The 20650-nt window shown below is 36.9% G+C and overlaps 1 protein-coding gene across 2 annotated transcripts in view; it reads right to left on the bottom strand.

Annotated features, from left to right (window-relative positions):
- PEX7 (peroxisomal biogenesis factor 7) overlaps positions 1-20650 on the bottom strand; it is a 1759991-nt gene that overhangs the window by 1688694 nt on the left and 50647 nt on the right. For both annotated transcript variants that reach the window (XM_044076447.1, XM_044076438.1), the window contains exon 2: positions 8213-8270. In XM_044076447.1, coding sequence (XP_043932382.1) covers positions 8213-8270 — 58 coding nt within the window. The remainder of the gene's footprint in view (positions 1-8212; positions 8271-20650) is intronic.

Genomic DNA, 20650 nt, shown 5'->3' with positions numbered 1-20650 from the left:
TTTGTCCAATTGATAGTTCTGGGGGGAGGCAAACAGGTCTATATTTATATCCCCCATTTGCTTGTCAACATGTTGAAAATCCTTGGTTCCAGTTTCCACTCATGTGGGTCCATGAGGTTTCTGCTTAGTTTGTCTGCCAGTGTATTTTGTTTTCCTGGCAGGAATTGAGCTTGTAGATGCACTTAATAGCTCAGGGCTGTGTTCCACAATACCATGGCTAGTCTGCAGAGGGGGTAAGAATGTGTACCCCCCTGCTTGTTTATGTACCACATAATAGTGGTGTTGTCCGTCTTTACCATTAATTGTCCTGGAAGAATGTGGTCCTTGAAGGCTGTCAGAGCATTCTGTACAGCTAACATTTCTTTTTGACTGATATGTAGGTGCATCTGACTTGGGTTCCATTTGCCCTGAATGCACTTCCCTGCCAAATGAGCACCCCCATGCATAATCTGATGCGTCTGTTGTTAGGGTTTGGGCGGCAGGGGGTGTTGTGAATGGTAGAACCTTGTTTTGGTGACAGGCCTCTGCCCACCAAAGAAACTCTATGTGTAGGCAAGGTATGATAGGAATCATTGCTTCTAGATCCTGAGAATGTTGACACCATAGGCTTTTTAGATACCATTGTAGTTTCCTCATATGCAGTCTTGCATATGGAATTAGAAGAATGCAGGAGGTCATGAATCCCAAGGCTTGCAGTATTTACCTTGCAGATAGTAGAGTTTTTGTGGCCACTTGTTTGAAGTAAGTGGTCAAATGAATTTGTTTCTCTGGCGTGAGGTAAGCCATCTGAGAAGTTGTATTCAAGCTTGCTCCCTGGAATATAATTTGTTGACAGGGTACCAGGTGTGATTTATTTTTGTTTATGGTGTACTCCAGACAAGTTAAGACCCTCTGTACAAAGGCCAGATGATTCAAAAGTATGCCCTTACTTTCTGCCTGAATTAAACAATCGTCCAAGTATGGTTATATTTGAATATTTCTTTGCCTGCAAAATGCAATGACTGGGGCTAGGCACGTTGTGAATACCCTGGGCACAATTAGATAAGCCAAAGGGCAGTGCAGAGAACTGGTAGTGATTGTAGCCTGCTATGAAGCATAGGTATCTTCTGCAAGATTCCCTGATTGGGATGTGCAGGTATGCCTCTTTTAAATCAAGTGTTACCATCCAGGCATCTTTTCCTAGCATAGGAAGCAATTGGTGAAGAGACAGCATCTTGAATTTTGGAATCACCAAAAAGGCGTTTAGTATAGACAGGTCCAGAATAGGATGCCAAGAATTGTCTTTTCTGGGTACCAGGAAAAGTCTTGAGTAGAAACCTTGTCCTTTTTCCTCTTCTGGTACAGTTTGAATAGCTTTTATGTTTAAAAGAGAAAGTATTTGCTTTTGAGCCACTGCCCACTGATTTGGGAGTAGATCTGGCCAACCTTTTGGCGTTGGTAATGTGTGGAAATGGAATATGTATCCTTGGGACACTATATTTAGAACCCATTTGTCCTGGGTAATGAGGTCCGAATTTTTGGCCTGCAGACCAATCTTTCCTCCTAAAGGAGTATTCATTTGAGAAGTGCTTGGAAGTTGCAAAATCAAGTCAATGAGACAGTTTTCCATAGGGGGGAGTCTTGCTACTCCCAGATTTGGGAGAGGAAGCCCCCCACAGCTTAGTCTTGTGCGCACCCTGGGACTGAAACCTGGGGTTTTTGCTGTGTCTGGGTTTGGCTTGAGAAGACCTGGAAGGGGCCGAAAAAGACCAATTCTTAGAGGGCCAATGCCTGCTAAATCTTGGAGGCTGAACTTGTAAGAAATATTTAACAGTTTGCATAGATTTAGCTTTATCTTCCATATTTTTAAGAACTTCCTCAGCTTTGTTGCCAAACAGGCGGTCCTGATTTAAGGGAGCATCCAACAGTTTAGCTTTAACATGATCAGGCAAAGACTGCTCCTTAAGCCAAGCATGCCTTCTGAGTACAGACCCAGTGACAGCAGCCCTGAAAGAGGCCTTTAAAGAATCAAACCCACATTGCAAAGTATGTTTTCCAACTTGTTCAGCAGAATGCATTAAATCTTGTAATTCCTTATTTTCAGCATAGTCAGGAATCAACATAATTTTCTGTTTAAGTAATTCAATAACACGTTGTTGATACTTTAACATATGAAACTGACAGTTTAAGGCCCTAATGGCCAAGGTTGCAGAAGTGTAAACTTTCTTACCCCATCTATCCAGTGCCCTGGAGTCTCTATCAGAAGGGGCAGAGTTCTTGGCAGTAGAAGCCTTAATGCCCTTGGGTCCCTGTGAAATAGTCTCTGGATCAGCAATAGGATTTTTAAAAAGGAACTTGTGAGTGTCAGGAACTCTGTAATACCTGTCAGGTTTTCTGGGAGCAGGAGGTAAAGAATCAGGAGCCAAAGTAGATTCTGAGAAGGCATCATCAACAAAGTCTAGTACAGGAGGTATAGCTAAAGCCCTATGCTGAGGTAGAAGTAAGAAATCCCTAAGCCTTTTTTTCGAAACAGAAAAATCCCGGCTTTCCCAGTGGAAATGCTCTCTAAGAGTGTGCAAGGTTTCACCAGAGGAAAAATCCTCTGGAGGAGAAGCAGAGGGAATAGTCCTCTGCATCAGAATCCTCATAAGTAGATAAGGGTAAATCCAAATCATCAGAAGAATCAGAAAAATCAGAATCCTGGTCAGAAGATTCATAAACAAACTCAGTCCTAGGTCTCTTGGAAGGGGGAGGTTGGCTTCCCCTGATTAAAGTTATAAGATCTTCAGCCATTCTTATCACTTGTTTTTAGGCAGAGAGGCCTGAACATGCGGCCTGGGTGTTGGTTTTCTAGGTAAGTTTTGAGGTTTAGCCTTGAAGAAGAAGGAGGCGTTGGTTTAATATGCAAGTCTGTAGGCCTGAATACACCCTCAGAAGCCGGTGCCTGCACAGTGGCTCCGGACCCATCCAAGGTAGAGACATCCGCAGGTTCCACAGCTGAAGTATCTCGTGGCATACCGGACTCCGAATGGGTCTCAGTAGAGGCCGGCGAGTCAGAAGAAGCGGGTATCAGGGGCTGTGAAAGCACCTCACCAAGTACTGGAGGACTGGCAAGTGGCTTAGGAGAAGCATCATCGGCAGTTTTGGACCTAGGTGGCCTGTCTCTGTCTTTATCTTTGCACTTTTTTGGAATACCGGTAGTCGGATGGCTTACCGACGACATTTCTGGATAATTGAACAGAGAACTGAAATACTTAGAGGCAAAAATATACGGACAACGGATAGCGTGTTGAACTGACAGCAAGGTACGCCGTGGTCAGGGCCTAAGCAAGGAATACAGTATGAATGAAAATCTTAGTGAGGTATTTGCTTTCCACAAGTAATGCAATTATTAACTTTTACTGCCACCGGTAAGGAGCAAGAAAAAGTTTCTCCAACGGGGTACTTAGCTTTAGTTGAAGACTTCAATTCTGAAACTCGAAAACGAAAATTTCAGGAGTCAGCCGACCGGCACTTGACAACTGCTTCTGCTTCGGGCACCGCATGGCAAGAAAGACTAATATAATGGCGTTGGCTGCATGTTTTATACACCTGACGATCTGACGTCATGGAAGAAGGGACAGCAACCAACGCAGGACCAAGACTTTGTTAATCAGGCTGACTTAGGGCTACTGCAAGCAGATAACCCAAAAGTGATGACTGCAACAATGAAACATGAAGAACATCTCCACTGCCAATCATGAGCGGACAGGTGATCCGCTGTGGTGACCCCTAACCGGGAAAAGCCTAAAGAAGAAGAAGATAATGTAGTTAAAACAATTTAGTAATATTTTAGGAGTTGTTAGGATAAAAGCTTTATAAAATTCTGCTGTGAATCTGTCTAGTCCTGGGAATTTATTTGACTTAAGATTTTTAATGGCTGTAATTACTTTTTGTACTGTGATGGGAGATAAGAGTTATCCTCTCTGATATTGTGAGAGTGTTGGAAAGTTTAGTTGTTTCAGAAATTTTACTTTAAGGATGGTTCTTGCCAAAACTTTTATCTGAAATATCCCATTTTCCATTTTAAGATCTGAGTTTTGTTTGAATATAACTGACATTAATGTCCAGCTGGAACTTTCACAGTGAATTGCTTTTCTTGGTGCCATTGACATCAGCAAGTTTTTTTGTCCTGGAATTTAGGCATTTTGGAGTGTAGAACCTTGTGTCATGTTGTAATAGTACACAGTGACAACTGAGGAAGGTATAGATCTGTCAAGGCCGTGTTGTAAATCCCTCACAAAGTTCCATGGGTGTTAAATATTCCCATGTTAATACCATTGTGCAATAGGCCATGCTCCCTCTTCATTTTCTCTGCGTTGTGGTATAAAGCAACTAAGGTCTTTGACTTTAGTAAGAAACACCTCCTGAAAGTAAATTGTTACTGTATGTCTCTTTCTGTTGAATTGCTTTGTTATCCATTTTAAAATATTTCTAATTCACAAGGGTGGAAACTTAAACTTTGTGACTACCAGCCTGTTTGTGCTACAAACAGGATGTAATGTGTATGATTCCGTCTGAGTTCTGCTGATAGAGATTTCATTGGGGCCTAACCTGCAATTGGGATATTCCTAAATACAGTAAGTTACAGCATATTCTGGTGAGAAATTGCTTTTTAGGCCAACAGTAATGTACTGCCTCTTGTTCTGAAAGAATGTGTGGCCTCGAAGTATGTACCTATGATTTATCTTGCTGTGCCGTACACACAAGGAAGTGGCTTGACTTTATAATATCTGTCCAGCTGTAGTGAGCTGTATTCTTAGATCAGACTGTAATGAAGCACAGCCATACTCTAACCTTCAATCAAAAAACAGAGGTAGTCCAAAGGGCTTGAGTGAAGTCTGACATCCCACCTGTGACCCAGAGGGTGACAGGACTAACAACAGAGTATAAAGGATTAGTTCATTTAAAATCACTTTAGCGTTCAGATCTATGAGACTCAGTCTCCCTGATACCCTCCCTGTGGGAATAATGACACCTTGGTGAAGTTTCCAGTAGTTTATTCGGTTACGTAGGTAGATGGATGAGTCTTAGAACACAGATGCTGTTATTCTATCAACTTTCTAAGTTTAGAAGTGCAATATTTAAAATGTGTCCCTATTTTTGGGCCATTGTCCCTACATTATTTTAGGCTTTCTACAGATTTCTTGTGCTAAGAGGTTCAGATGTATGTTCTTCGTGCATTTTCACATTGTTGGTAACTAAAGAACCCATTGTGTTAGGTTGGCATAATGGTTAAGGTGTTTACCTTACAGACACAAGGTGCGGTGTTTAATATATGGGGTAACTGGCTAGGCTTAAAATGGCTCACAAGAGCACTTACCCTAGTACTAATCTATGTACCTATGAAATATTTCCATTTCCTGGTTTGTTATATCGTTGGATTGTTCTGTGCATGCATGCGAGTACAGTTCCACAAATATTTGGACCTTGTCCTGGATGGAGCTGTACTTTTTATCTTTGTATACAAGTTACAGAATAATTTGTAGAAGTTTTCATTGATTTAGTAGATTAGCTAGGAATTTGGATGGCATTTGTACCCATTCAGCATAACTGGCTCTTGTTTTTATTTCTTGAAAAGAGAGATGGCTGGAATGCATTCTGTGTGGAGTATGCATACCCCTCCCTGTATCTGTGTGGGTTCTTTCTAGGTGCTCTGGTTTCCTCCCACATCCCAAAGACATGCTGTAGGTGAACTACTGATTCTTGGAACTGCCCATAGGTATGACAGTATCCTGTAACAGATGAGACTTTATCCAGGATTAGTTTAACTGCATTACATCCACTGAGAGGGTGGACAGACTGTCTCCTCTAGGACTCTAAATTTGATATAACAGGAGCCAGAGAATGAATGAATGAATGAATGAATGAATGAATGAATGAATGAATGAAAGAATGATTGATTACTAAGTTATTGACAAACAGAGATAAACTGCAGTCTTTAAAGTTAAAATTCTGCTTCAGTTACAGTAGTTTAGTGTGTTGAGACCAGGGTTGCCAGATTTCCGACTGGCCAGGTAGGGACAAATAAACACAGAGCTACTTCTGTTTAATGCGAAACATCCCAGTTCCGCATTACACAGAAGTAGCTCTGTTTTGCGATGTTTTGATTGGCCCGTATACTGGTATACGGGCCAATCAAAAATAGCTAAACATGGAGCTACTTCTGTTTAATGCAGAACATCGCAGTTCTGCATTAAGCAGAAGTAGCTCTGTTTTGCGATGTTTTGATTGGCCCGTATACCGACATACGGGCCAATCAAAAATCGCTAACCACAGAGCTTCTTGTGTTTAATGCGGAACTTCCGCATTAAACACAAGAAGCTCCATGTTTAGCGATTTTTGATTGGCCCGTATGCCGGTATACGGGCCAATCAAAAAAAATAAAGCGGAGGCTGCCCGGGATTTAAACCGGCAGTGCGGGACTCAGGATCAGGCTGCTGATCTCAGGACAGTCCCGCCCAAAAAGGGACGACTGGCAACCCTGGTTGAGACTTAGCAATCACTAACAAACAACCACACATTTTATGCAGTTATTAAATACACCTTAGAATTTAATTACCAAATGCATACAAATGTTTGCATAAACAAGCTTCTAATTTAAAATGTATACCTTAACTCTGCACTTGTCAAACAGAAACACCATACCTAAGACATGTGAACTCCTACAACAACGGTTAGAAACACATCTACAAGACGTGATGTGGGTTATTTTAACATCTGCAAGCTACCCGTGGATGCAAATTTTATGCAAGTATTATGATTCGTGTATAAACTAAACTGTGATAAACACTGTGTGGAGGAAGTCTCAATAAAGATCTAAGTGTTCCTGAACCACAGATATTGTGATGTAGGTTGTAACATCACACTGATCATATATAGTCTTAAAAGCCTCCAAGTGTCTCCATACAAGTGTTTTATAACAAAACAGCAATGGTGGAGTTAATGTTTTTGTGGTCTAAAGTGTTTTTCCCTCTTAGTCATGTTTTCTAGGTCTTTGTCTCCCTACTGTCTGCCAATTTAGTTTTCTCTCCTGTACATTCAGAGAATTGAAGTGGGATCATCATACAGGCAACCATTTTTTTTTCTGCTAACCTTCATGCAGTCTTGAGAAGCAGGCACACTTTTTTGTCATTATCACTCTGTTTTATTAAAAACAAACAAAAAAAATCAACATTCTGCATGCTGTTCTTGACAGGCAATTTTAAGACTGAACAGTTTATTCTCTCAGCTCCTGATTTTTTTAATTCCAGTTACACACACAGACTTCACTCTCCAGGTTGCTAGCAATCAGAAATCCCTCTGTGACAGAATAAGCCAAAATAAGGTAATGGCTGTCCAAGTAGTACTCTACATAATCCAGATATTCAGGGAGGACTTAGCAAGTATAGTGACTACAGCTGCCCACTTTCAGACATGACTCGGGCCAGAACACTGCAAACCCACTTTCAGACATATCTCAAGCCAGAACACAGCAAACATAAGAAGCAAAATCTTATATCTGCAGAAAGAGGTGCATACTTCAGTAAGTACACAAATGAGGCGATCTCTGCTTGAATTACAAAGCCATGTCTGACACAGCTCTGTTAGAAATGCTACATCTAAAGAAATCCCAATCCCTGTGCACCACACGCTCCAGAGACCTCAACCTCATTACACAATGAACAGAACATGCTGGAGGGACAGGTTCATAACCCAGAAACTGCCCATGCTATGGAATAGACTTCCCATACAAATCAAACAGAGCACCTCACTGGCCCTCTTCAAGAGAAATCTTGATGAGTGGATGGGAAGTAGAAAATTCACCCCGGAGATCATTCCAGTGCATCTACTGGACAGAGGCACTGGGAACTAGGATTGGGTGGCATGATGAAAGGGTATTCCTATGGGCTAGGCTTGTAAAAGCTCCAGGGCCATTAGCCTAGTACACCCCTATGAACCTATGTAGTGCAATGGCATACCAGCAAAAGCAATACAGTGACAAAAAAATCAGGTTTTGTACCCATAATACAGATGTTTACAGAACTTAGTTTGTCATCAGACCTTTAGTGTCTCTTACAGCAATTTTTTTTTTCAAAATAATGCATAGTGCATTTTCAACATTCCAAAAGAAGTTATCATAAAATATCAATTGATATCATATAAAAAAATTTAGCTCAGGTAAAAAAGTCATGTAAAATATTAGGAGTTTTACCTGCGTAAGCAATGAATTCCAACTTCATTCTCTTCTAGCACAACCAATGTGCCACAACCTGCACAGAAACACAGAAAAATTACATTTAAAAGAACTTTTTTTTTTTTTTTTAATCAAACCTGCACTGATATATCTGGTATTTATCACTGGTAGCAAGTTAATTTGAAAAAGTAATCAATCAATTTCAGGTCATTTTAAAGAAACAATCAATAACTGTAATAGCAAGCCAAAGTAATACTGTCTCTATGAGAAAAAAATTCTAGCTGTAGTAAAATTGGGAGTAAGAACCTCACAGTTTTTCCCCTGTCCGTAAAAACACCACCACTACTGGATAATTAACAGAATCTGAAGCAAAACTCCAGAAAGGAGAATGGTGGGCAAGATGTATCCTGCTGTAAGAGCTTCTCACATTATTGGTGGCTTAGCAATATCAAATACTGCAGCTCTACCACAGAAAAGAAATGAACCCCTAGCTCCCGGAAGGGAGGATCTTATGACAATATATTCATACCACCGCAGCACAGGTATCATCTATAAAGTCACCATGGAAAAAAGGTACAAAATATAGCCAACAGCCTTCATGTTCTGCAGCAACCTGGCAAATATTCACATGGCTCATAAAATACGAAGATTATTTGAGGGACACTGTTTGGTTACCTGATTATCTTCTCTGTCATTTTAAAGTGGGGAAATAGCTGACAATCCTTCCTAACCGCTTATCTTTTTTACTCATCAACATCCACAGTATGAAGAAGGGGTTCTCATAGGAGTAATTACTAAGGGAAGAATACTGGGAAATGGACAGCATGTCTACAGTTAGATTGTATTGACCTTTGATATGAAATAAGGATCAATAATGTCCCAGTGAAACACCAAATACATGGAGGAAACAGACATGGCCATTAGCTCAGAAATCCTTATAAATAAAGTGAAAGCTATCAAAAAAGTTTTTAAAGAAAGAACTTTCAGTTCTGAGAATAAGACTGGAGAATGTAGCAAAAAAAGGCAAGGTCAGCTTCTCAAACTAAATAAATATCCTTGGAGGATTGGCTCTTGGGTGGGGGATTTCAGCAAATGAAAGAAAAAAAAAACTCCCACTCAAAAATGAGCTACAGTACTACATACGTTAAACAAATTCTAGAGGAACTGAATCTCCATCCAAACGGAAACTGCAGACGGTTGCTAGATATAATCTGAGGAATGGCTAAGGTCTGAATCAAACACTTCTAATAGATAAGATACAATCAAGGAACTGGAAAAAGAATAGGAGCCCACATTTCTGACTGATGCCTACATAGTAAATGTTTCTATCTGTCTCCATAGGTTTTCTGCATCAAAAGTTTCTGAGATGCCCTTAATATGCAGACAATGTGGATGAATATTCTGAGGCACAGGATACTACTGGAACTGTATTAACCATGCTATCAATCTGAATGCATGTAAAGTTGGCATATAGCTAGCTAGACGGTTCCACTTCATATCATCAAATTTCATTTCATCAAAGCCCAAAACATCGAGAGACCAAATCGTAGAATACCCATATCATCGAATCTCAAATCACTGAAAACTAGAAAGCAACTAGAAATAACATTCCACAGATATAGTACTGCATATACTCCAAGGTCGCACTACAGTGGGGGAAAATGTAATTTCCTAACCCCACTGTAGTGCGACCTTGGAGTTGGTATATTTAATTACAGGGGTGTGGGGGGCTCTGCCCTCCACATGGGGGGTGCATGGGGGGCTTTCCCCCCTGCATACATGCAGTACTAACTCCGTGGAATGTTATTTCTAGTTGCTTTCTAGTTTTCAATTATTTGAGATTCGATGATATGGGTTTTCGACGATTTGGTCTGCATGTTTTCAAATTCGATGAAATTAAACTTGATGATATGAAGTGGAACCAGCTAGACATATGTACCAAACACTGTATACTGTGAAGCAGATGAAAGGCTAGAACCAGAGCTTGTTGCACTCACTAAATAATGACTGGAGGTGCAAACAAGTAGAAAACTGAAAGATCTCAGTGTCTGAAAACATCATTTTAGTAGCTGATGAACTACAGGACTGCTTGTAAGTAAATTTGTTAGTGAGAGAGCAGAACTCTCCTGGAATATGTACTGAACCCACATTGTAGCTAGCTAGAATGTCTCATTCTCTGCCATCATAGCCCTCCTACACAGATGACAGGAATGTGTATTCTACCATATCACTACCATGTTGTATGACTGTATAAACAACATCCCCGGGGAATCCGCAAGCCCACAGTTTGAAGTAATGAATAAGGATATGGCAGGTGTTTATAGCTATCAAGTCCCTTTACCCTAGGTACACCTATGACATGGTCATTACTCATACAGGTGCAAATGATTTGAGACATGCATACCTAGATTATATGAGGGGAGATATGACCAAGCCTTCATAGTAAACATTCAGGGGCAATATAAAGCCAGTCTTGAAGAACATCCTACCCACAGTTCGAACAATGCTTCAGTATAATCAAAAGATGGCTAACTTCAACAACTGACTCAACTACTCATGTCATTCTAAGGGGTTCCAAAGTCAATCAGCCTGAACAGAGATAGATGACTAGCCTACCTATTTGACCAGATATGGATCGCACCTTTCACCGCACAGCTTTAGTATATTGGCAAGGATACAAGTGAGGTACACCGTGTACTACTGGAGGTAGTAAGTTAAACATGCCCAAAATGTGTTGCTGCAAGGTGTCAAGAAAAGCCTTTCATCAAATGTTTTTTTCATGTACCTTTTCCACTATGCTCATATTTATAGCAAAAATCTATTTCATGTCATGCCAGGTTTCTTAGTTTTTCATTGTACTTGTATCTACAGGAAAAAATCAGTTGGATCATACCAGTTTTCTTAAAGTTTCACTTTAGTCATATTTATAACAAAATTCTGTTTTTAACACATGCCAGGTTTCTTGTATGCATGATAAGAATGATCTAATATCATTATTTGTTTTGCTTTATCACAACATTTAAGTGTTCGCAAATCCACAAGTTAATAATACATAGTCTAACAGCTTAGATGTCTTAGTGAAAGACATGTTTTTTATTATCTACACATTTATCAACCTAGTCTCTAAAAAGGAAATATAGATGCTGTTCTTAGCATATTAATCTATATTCTGGGTAATGGAGTTGTGTCTTTTTAACACATTACTATATGCTCCCCTAACGAATATTTAAAGAAAATTACAGTTGGGAGGGCGTGGCTAGGATGGCAAGCAGCTAGCAGCACAAAACTTTTGTTCTGCCTGTTTTCAGTTATTCTGAAAGGAATTTTTAGTTTTAGTGGCAAACACTATAAGTATAATCATATCATTTTCATTCTAAAATAGTTTAGTGTCAAAATTAAGAAGAAACAACATGTTTTAAAGATTATTTTTGATCTTAATCCTGTCAGAAGTTCTTCAAACATATGTAGTCATTAGTCACTCTAAAGCTTCCCTTCACGATAGTGTGATAAAGAAAGAATTACAATCATTTATAACAAGTATTCATGACCTTTCTGTCAACATAGACAATTTGGAGAGTAAAATGGAGAGTATAAAACAGGATATCAAGAAACAACTGGATTTACTCAATGAAATCATCCAAACCATTCAGATCAAATCTCATCCATTGAAGAATCAATTAACAATATATATGAAAGACAGACTGAAAATGAAAATCAAACTGAACTTCTAGAAAAAGTGGAAGATCTGGAAAGTAGGTCCAGATGAAATAACAACAGACTATATAGAGTGGCAGAGAAGGAGGAAGGTAATAATATGGTACAATTTCTAAATAACTGGTTACCAAAAACCTTAAACTTACCAGAGTCACTATCCTTCGGAATACAGAGAGCTCATATGTCCCTGTAAAGCAATTCATCAATAAACAACTTATCTGCTCCAAGATCCTTAATTGTTCAATTTCTATCTAGATAAACAACCGTAAAAAGCAGACTGATGAACAAAATCCAAACAAGTTCCAGGCAGGCAGGTAGATCGAACTCCAGATGTAACTTTAAATCAAAATAAATTTATTTGTATAAAGCGATTTTCATCCAATTCTATACATTAACTTCTTCAGATACACTGTTACTAAAGAAAATGGTGCTTAAAATACCCTCCCTTACTAGTCATGTGATCAAAACACCAATCAAGAATTTAAAGTACCCTCTACATAAGAATACTTATACTACTCAGATTTCTCTCATACAAAAACATATACTACAATTTTTTTTTTTTTTTAAAAATTAAATGTTAAACATGAGTAAAAACATAAATATGAAAATCTAAACTTCTATTCAACTACTCATAAATATTACCTTTTTAAAATTTTCAGTTTTAAGATGCTGTGGATAGAACACATGTCATTTAAACCTGGTAGTGTACATGCATCCAGGCGTATTTGCCACAACAATTCAGATAATTCCAACATTACTGTCATTGGACCACCTCTCGGGTTAAGCTGCATCTGCTATTTTATCCAAAATTTAAAAGTGTGCCCTGGGTTCAGATTGGCATGTTTTGCTAGGGCACTTTCGCCCTTATTCCTGGAAATACTACATAGGTGTTCATAAATCCTTTCACATAATTTTCGTTCTGTTTTTCCTATACAGAATGAAGGGCATTCTTGACATCTAGACAGGTACACAACCATTTTAGATTGACAATTGCATCTATTATTTTTCTTCAATTTCATGCCCCTGACTTTTACATAATTCCCTTCTTCTATATATTTACAATAAGGGCAACTGTCACATTTAAAAGTACCCGGATTCCTATACAATTTCTTTCTCCAAAATATTTTTCAAATTTATGCCCCTCCTGTAAAACTATATCAACTATAGAATACTTTAAAGAATGTATTCACTTAAAAATAGACCCTAAGGGACTTAGAATTTGTCAGTATCCGACAAGACTGACACCAGACTCAGACTTTCATAAAGAACTTATAAATCTTTTTAACCAGCAAGGACTTGAATTATTAGCATTAATGATCAAATACTACCATAAGACGGCTAAAGTCATAGTCCATGATGTAAAAATACTTGATGAGTCAATAAGAAATCATGTTGACTTTTGCAGGTATAAATTTGAATATCTGCGAATTTTTCAGAGCACAGATCAACACCTAAATAAATTGAAGGCAACCAAGATAAAAAAGCTGAACTGGGACCAGCTCCAATACAAGAACGGCACCTCCTAACCTTGCCCATCATCAGCGCAAGTGTGGAATGCATAAAACCACACCCACCCTATGAATATGCAAGACATAGAGGGAGAAAATAACACAGTAATCACCTCAAATGACCCAAGTGATGTCACCATGAAGGAGGAAGTACGAGGTGGAAATAATATAGGATGGGGCAATAACGAAATTCGGAGAAGCGAGCGGATTCTTAATCAACATCAAGGGCAAGCTAATAACAATTCAAATTGGAATCAACATGATAATGTCGATTATTACCAGAGCGGACAATATAATAATGACCAAAGGTCAAATAATTGAAATGGGGTGAAGCAGGACTTTACCAGATGCAAGCAGCAGAGGAAGAACAACCACACAAAAGCCCACAACAAGAGGTGGAGGTAAATTCCTCACAGTATCTTCCAGATGGACAGAAATGTGCTCTAGTTAAGAATGTGTAAGGGGACTTCACAATTTACACCTATTCTTCCTTTGAAGTTCCCGTAGAACTGGTTGAACTCCTTGCTAAAGGACTGACTTTCGTCCCTGACCAGAGCATGGACTTGGCTAAAACAGTATTGGACTTAAAATTCTTTGTGAGAAAACTTAATCTAAATTTAATCATGGGTAACAGTAATGCCTTAGATGTAAGACCCTGTGCTATATCCAATATGTATAACCCCCCCTTTACAACCTAAGTTAGAAATTTTTGAGAAAGTCTGCAAATTAGATTTTAGAAGCATAACTGGCAAGGACAGGCACCATAAAAAGAATATGAGTAAAGAGGAATGGTAAATACTAAATGTATTGAAAACAGCCCAAGTAAGAGTAATGAAGCTTGATAAAGTGGTGGTTTAGTCTTCATGGACATTAACGACTACAAAAATAGAGAAAATACTACAAACGTAAACTTATGAGGAAGTGTCACTAAACCAATTTAACATTGCAAACCAGCGTATCAGAATATGCATTAATGACTTATTTACTGAGGCTAAGATAGATTTAGACCTTTATAACTACACAAACATTCTAGCACCTCTAACTTTGGTGTTCCAAAAATCCATACAGATTTGAATGACCCCCCCCCCACTTAGACCAATAGTGGATGGAAGAAATTCTACAATGTACGCATGCTCCAAAGTAGCAGATAATATCTTGAAAAAAATATTTTGAAAAAATATGTAATTACTGAAATTCAAATATGTAAGGATTCATGGTCCTTTTTAGAGAAAATAAATTCATTAGAGTTTAACAATGACTATAATTTCCTGACAGTTGACATCAAAGATCTCTATACATATATACCCCATGGCTTAGGCATATAATGGGTATCCATCATGCTGTATAAAAAGGGAGCTCCAACAACTGAAATACATCTAGTGGAAGAGTTACTTGATATTATCCTTAGCAATAATTTCATTTTTTCAAACAGAAATACTACTTACAAAAGATAGGAGTGGCAATGGGGTTTCCGTGCGGAGCCAACTTTGCCAATATGGAAATGGCATATTGGGAGCAAGAATTTATATTTAATAAGGTAGGCATAGCTCATTCTATATATTTTTTCACAAGATACCTGGATGACATATTTATGATTATAAAGGGTGATAGCCAGGTGGTGACAACATTGTTCGATTTCAACAATATGCCCAATTTCTTACAGTTTACCTTTTCCTACCATGACTACGAGATCCCATATTTAGATGTTAAGTTGAATAAAAATGAACAGAAAGGCTACACAGCTAGAATTCATCGTAAAAAATGTATTTCCAACACCTTTCTGCATTTTTCAAGTGTTAACCCTTACCAACAAAATGAGTTGTTGTGAAAGATCAACTGGTAAAGGCAGCCAGAATGGTGACTAGTAACCTTGAGTTTGAAAATGAATGTGAGAACTTAAGGGGGATGTTCACTAAATGAACATACCCAAGTAACTTGTTGGATGAATTAATAGAAGAGGTTAAAAGAAAAAGAAGGAATAAGCTTTATAGGCTCATTTTAGAAGATGAATACATACATGAGGGGCAGTTAACTGAACCAGAGGAGATAATAGTAAATATTAATATTAACACCAATTTTAGAACAGGATGTGTGACTACTTATCAGGCAGCTTACAAAGTGAGAAATATTATATACAAGAATTGGAATTTCATCTTAGGTGAAATGGATTTGATTGGTAAAATAGGAACAAGTCTGAAGATTATTTACAGGAGGGGCATAAATTTGAAAAAATATTTTGGAGAAAGAAAAAAATTAAATTGTATAGGAATCTGGGTACTTTTAAATGTGGCAGTTGCCCCTATTGTAAATATATAGAAGAAGGGCATTATGTAAAAGTCCGGGGCATGAAATTGAAGAACAATAATAGATGCAATTGTCAATCTAAAATGGTTGTGTACCTGGCTAGATGTCAAGAATGTCCTTCATTCTGCATAGGAAAAAAAAAACGAAAATTATGTGAAAAGATTTATGAACACCTATATAGTATTTCCAGGAATAAGGGTGAAAATGCCCTAGCAAAACATATCAGTCTGAACCCAGGGCACACTTTTAAATTTTGGATAAGACAGCAGATGTGGCCTAACCCGAGAGGTGGTCCAATGACAGTAATGTCGGAATTATATGAATTGTTGTGGCAAATACGCCTGGATGCATATACACTACCAGGTTTAAATGACATGTGTCCTCTCCACAGCATCTTAAATTGAAAATTTTTAAAGGATAATATTTATAAGTAGTTGAATAGGAATTTAGATTTTCATATTCATGTTTTTACTCATGTTGAACATTTATTTGTTTTTTAAAAAAAGTTTTAGTATATGCTTTTGTATGATAGAAGTCCGAGTAATATAAGTGTTCTTATGTAGAGGGTACTTTAAGTTCTTGATTGGTCTTTTGATCACATGACTAGTAAGGGAGAGTATTTTAAGCACCATTTTCTTTAGTAACAGTGTATCTGAAGAATTTCATGTATAAAATTGGATGAAAAGTGCTTTATACAAATAAAGTCAAGTACTCCAATTAAAATAAATGGGAAAAGCATAAGATTTGACAATAAATATACTTCTTCAGTGATCTCTAACAGAAAAGCTTTCATTCCTCTAATTAAAAACTTGAAGAAGTCAGACATCAAGGCTCAAATTAGCAAAACAGAAAAAAGTCCAATCTTTCTGTAGTGAAGAAAACAGTGTTTAATAATTCCACAAACAGGCAAAATAAGCACTTTCGTATTGAGCACAAGACTTCATCAGATTTCATTTTCAAAAAAACAACTCACATACATATATATATATATATATATATATATATATATATATCACAACCAATTGCTTAATTAAAACACTTCATAAATTGAATAATTACATAATGAATTAAATAAAAAAATTTTTTGTTAAAAAACACACCGATTTACTGCTAAAATGCAACATATAAATGAAGCCTTTACCTAAATCCTCACAAAGATGAAATGTGTGTGTATCAGTATTTTTTCTATGATAGATGAAAGAAAATCGTTTATACTTGTGAAGCTTTCAAAAATAATAATAATGGTTTAATAGAAATATATTCATTAAGTCCTGGGTAGATACTGGATTTAAGCCTAAGCTGCCACCTTAGCTCTCTGTTCAATAAAATATTTCTAATGTCTCTTCCCCTGGAATTGTTTCTTACAATATCTATAATCCCAAACTTGAAATTGCTGGGGGAAACACAGTCTAGGGTATGCTTATATAAAGCACTTGTCTCTTTTTTGGACTTAATATCGTATAGATGCTCATATATCCTATCTTTCAAAGCCCTTTCTGTTTTCCCTATATAAAATGTTGTGCATCCCTCACACAGCCAAATAAACTAACATCCTAGTGTTTCAATTACCTTTACAAAAATGCACACGGCTTTTCAAACCATTTTGTAAATGTAAAAAACTTTCCTTAATTATGGTAGGGACAATATCTGCATCTTCCACAAGTATTTGTACCTTGTCTGTCCCTAACATTTTTAGCATCTGCCTGCTCAAATTCACTTTTCATGTTTCTACCAGTTCTATAAGAAAATGTGGGCCCATCTCCCACTATTTCTTGTAATTCTTTACTTACTTTGAACATACGCCAATTTGCCCTTATAATGCTTGTAAAGGGCCCAGTAAAACCATTAAACTCCACTACACATGCTCTATGAAAGTTCCTTGTATCACTGTCATGATTAGAACTTAATAAGGGTTTACCTAAAAGTACCTTGTACTTAAGTCCCCCACCCTTTGTACACTTCGTTCAAAATCTTCTGTACGAAGTCAATGGGGTAACCACTTTCCTTCAAAATGTCAAACTCTCTTAACAATTCATTTTTGTCTGAAGTCACCCTTGCAATTCTGACTGCTTGTCCCTTAACCAAGCTTTTTTTCTGAAATGTGGGGTGACTACTAGTAAAGTGCAAATAACTATTGCACCAAGTATCTTTTCTGTAAATCCTGGATTTAAAACCATCTTTTGTGTGAGCTATAGTGGTGTCCCGGTAATTTATACTTTCTTTGTCCCAAGTGTAAGTAAACTCAAAAAAAGAGGTTGTACCGTCGATGTATTGCATAAAGGAATGTTGTATCCAACCAATAAGTCCAATCTTTCCGTGGTGAAGAAAACCGTGTTTAATAATTCCACAAACAGGCAAAATAAGCACTTTTGTCTTGAGCACAAATTATTTTTCCTGCTAAAATCAAGATTTTTCTTCCTGAAGGTGAAAGAATTTTCAACACACTTGATGAAGCTTTGGATTTTGCACAGAAAAATAAACTCTTGGGCAAACCCAAAGAAATGTACTGGTCTTTCTCTAGTCTTGAAGTTAAGCAACTAAAATATATGGACAACTAAAGACAAGAACAGTAAAAAGTTTAAAGAAAAATAATTTCCTCTTTTCATTTGTTCTTATATGATGTTAAGGCAATACTGTTTATTTCATCTAAACATTATAAACAACTGCATAACTAGTACTTTGCAAAATTATATACAGCAATGTAGTATAAGAGTAGAATTTAATACAAGTATTTATTGTAGTTACAATAGGCTTAATATGAATATATAGTAGTGTAGTTTCTTTTTTTCTTGGGCTTTGTTTCCATGTTTCTTGCTTTCTTATTTTATTTTTCCCTATATCATAAGTTCTTTTTCTCTCTCTCTCTCTCTCTCTTTCTTTTTTTATTTTTTTACTAGCATTTAAAATGAAAAGAAATGGCTTTATCTTAGTAATGGGAGAAGAGTTTAGATGGTGTGATGGGTTGGGCTTCATTTAAATGTCCGCTATTTCAGTATTCAGTGTTAAATTAGTTTCATACATTTTCTTTTTTGAATCTTTACTCATCCGAAGTATTCACAAGCTTCCCACATGGCTACATTCCCACTCAAATACATCAGCATACATTTTTTCATGCTGAAATGAGTCTCAAGCTATTTCTTGAAGTACAGAGGTGTGTAGTAAGTTTGCCAGCACGTACATGCAGCAGGAAGAACAGTCTGACCATTGAACTCACTGGAATTAGGTTCACTGGAATGCTGAGATGGACAGAATAAAAGAAACTGAAGAAAGCAAAAGTAAGATATGTCAAGGAATAAAGCAATGTGATATATTTTTGTGTAATGTATTACTAAATTGTATTTTTCTATGTAGTTTAAATACTAAAAAACAAGAACTATTGATTTCTGATGCGGCATGTGGAACACTGTGTTCCTAGTCATTTATATTTAAATTACTTGTTTGCAGATAAAAATACTCAGCTGCAGTACTGTGTCTAAACACTTAACTTGTTTTGGCTTCATATCTTTTCTAATCAGCTTAAGCCAACATGGAATAACAGAGAGTTAAATACACAAACCAATACCTGATTTAAATACTGAATGAATAGCTCTTTTCTATTAGACAAAGCACGGGTCATACACAGATAGTAAATGTGTTTCTTTCAGAGGTTACAATTAATACAACAATGTCATCCTTAATTTCTCATATCATTCTTATTTTAGCATCTGCTTGACACTCCAATTCAAATAACAACATGCATAGTCAGATCTCTTCTTCTATCACATTATTGATAACAAAGAAAAGTTAATTTGTAATTGATTCTGTGTATATATTTATTATTACTGGATTGCAGTTTTTAACGTATGTTTCTTTTTTTTTTTTTTTTTTTTTATTAGTGTTTTGTTAGTTGGCAAAAGTGAATGCTTGCTGATCTTTTTGCAAACAAGGCACTTCGTATTCAAACTGAAACGTGTTACAGTTGTCCACCAAACATCTGCAGAAAGAGTAGTGGTACGAATACACATGAATTTCATACTGCATTCCCTCTGCCTATAGTTAGAGAAATGTGGAACATAAAACATATTATTGAGAACAACTGGAGAATTATTCTCGGAAATAAGGAATTGGCTTCTATTTAAGGGGTGACACCAAAATTCACAAGAATCACCAACATTAAGTTTATGTTGGAATTATCTAAAGACAAGGATAGCAACAATGCCCGTGTATGCTCCAACAAGAAAGGAACTTTTGGTTGCATGAATTGCAAACAATGTAGATTCATTAAAAACTCATCCTTTGTTATTGTTGAACATTTGAGACACACTTTTTGGGAAAAAAAAGTATTATAACTGCAATAGTTAGTGTGTGGTTTATTTAGCTATTTGTACCACATGTAAAAATTATTACATAGGGAAAACTAAGAAGTCTAAAACATAGGATATATGAACATACTTTAGCTATAAAGAAAAAAGATAAGACTAATTCATTATCTAGACATGCACTTTCATAGTGTTGACAATGCTTTATTAGCTGGGGATTTAAATAACACATTGGAATGCAAAGAGGCATTTTGGCAGCTCCTATTTGGGGTGGATATATTACCTGGCTTAAATGAAGTTATTAACTTGAAATGTTTTTTAATGTATAGTTGAAATATTTATGTTGAAGTACATGACATTATGTAGGATTTATTATTATCATTATTTTATTTTGATTATAATTAGTTACTTGACTGATTTGGGCATTACATCATTTCCTGTCATTTAATTTAATTTAGTATAAAATGAAGGGGTAGGTCTACGAGTGTTTTTTCTGATGAAGTTCACGTCAATAAAGTGAATCAAAGCGCTAAGTCTATTTGTCCGAGTGTGGCTATTTGAAAGTTGGTTCGAGTTGGTTTTCTTTTTGGTTATTGAATAAGACATATACAGCTCACAGCATGTTTTAAATG

The sequence above is a fragment of the Protopterus annectens genome, chromosome 1.part1 (genome assembly GCF_019279795.1).
Source record: "Protopterus annectens isolate FY-2018-M chromosome 1.part1, PAN1.0, whole genome shotgun sequence".
NCBI classification, from domain to species: Eukaryota; Metazoa; Chordata; order Ceratodontiformes; family Protopteridae; genus Protopterus; species Protopterus annectens.
This window is presented reverse-complemented; position numbering and strand designations above follow the sequence as displayed.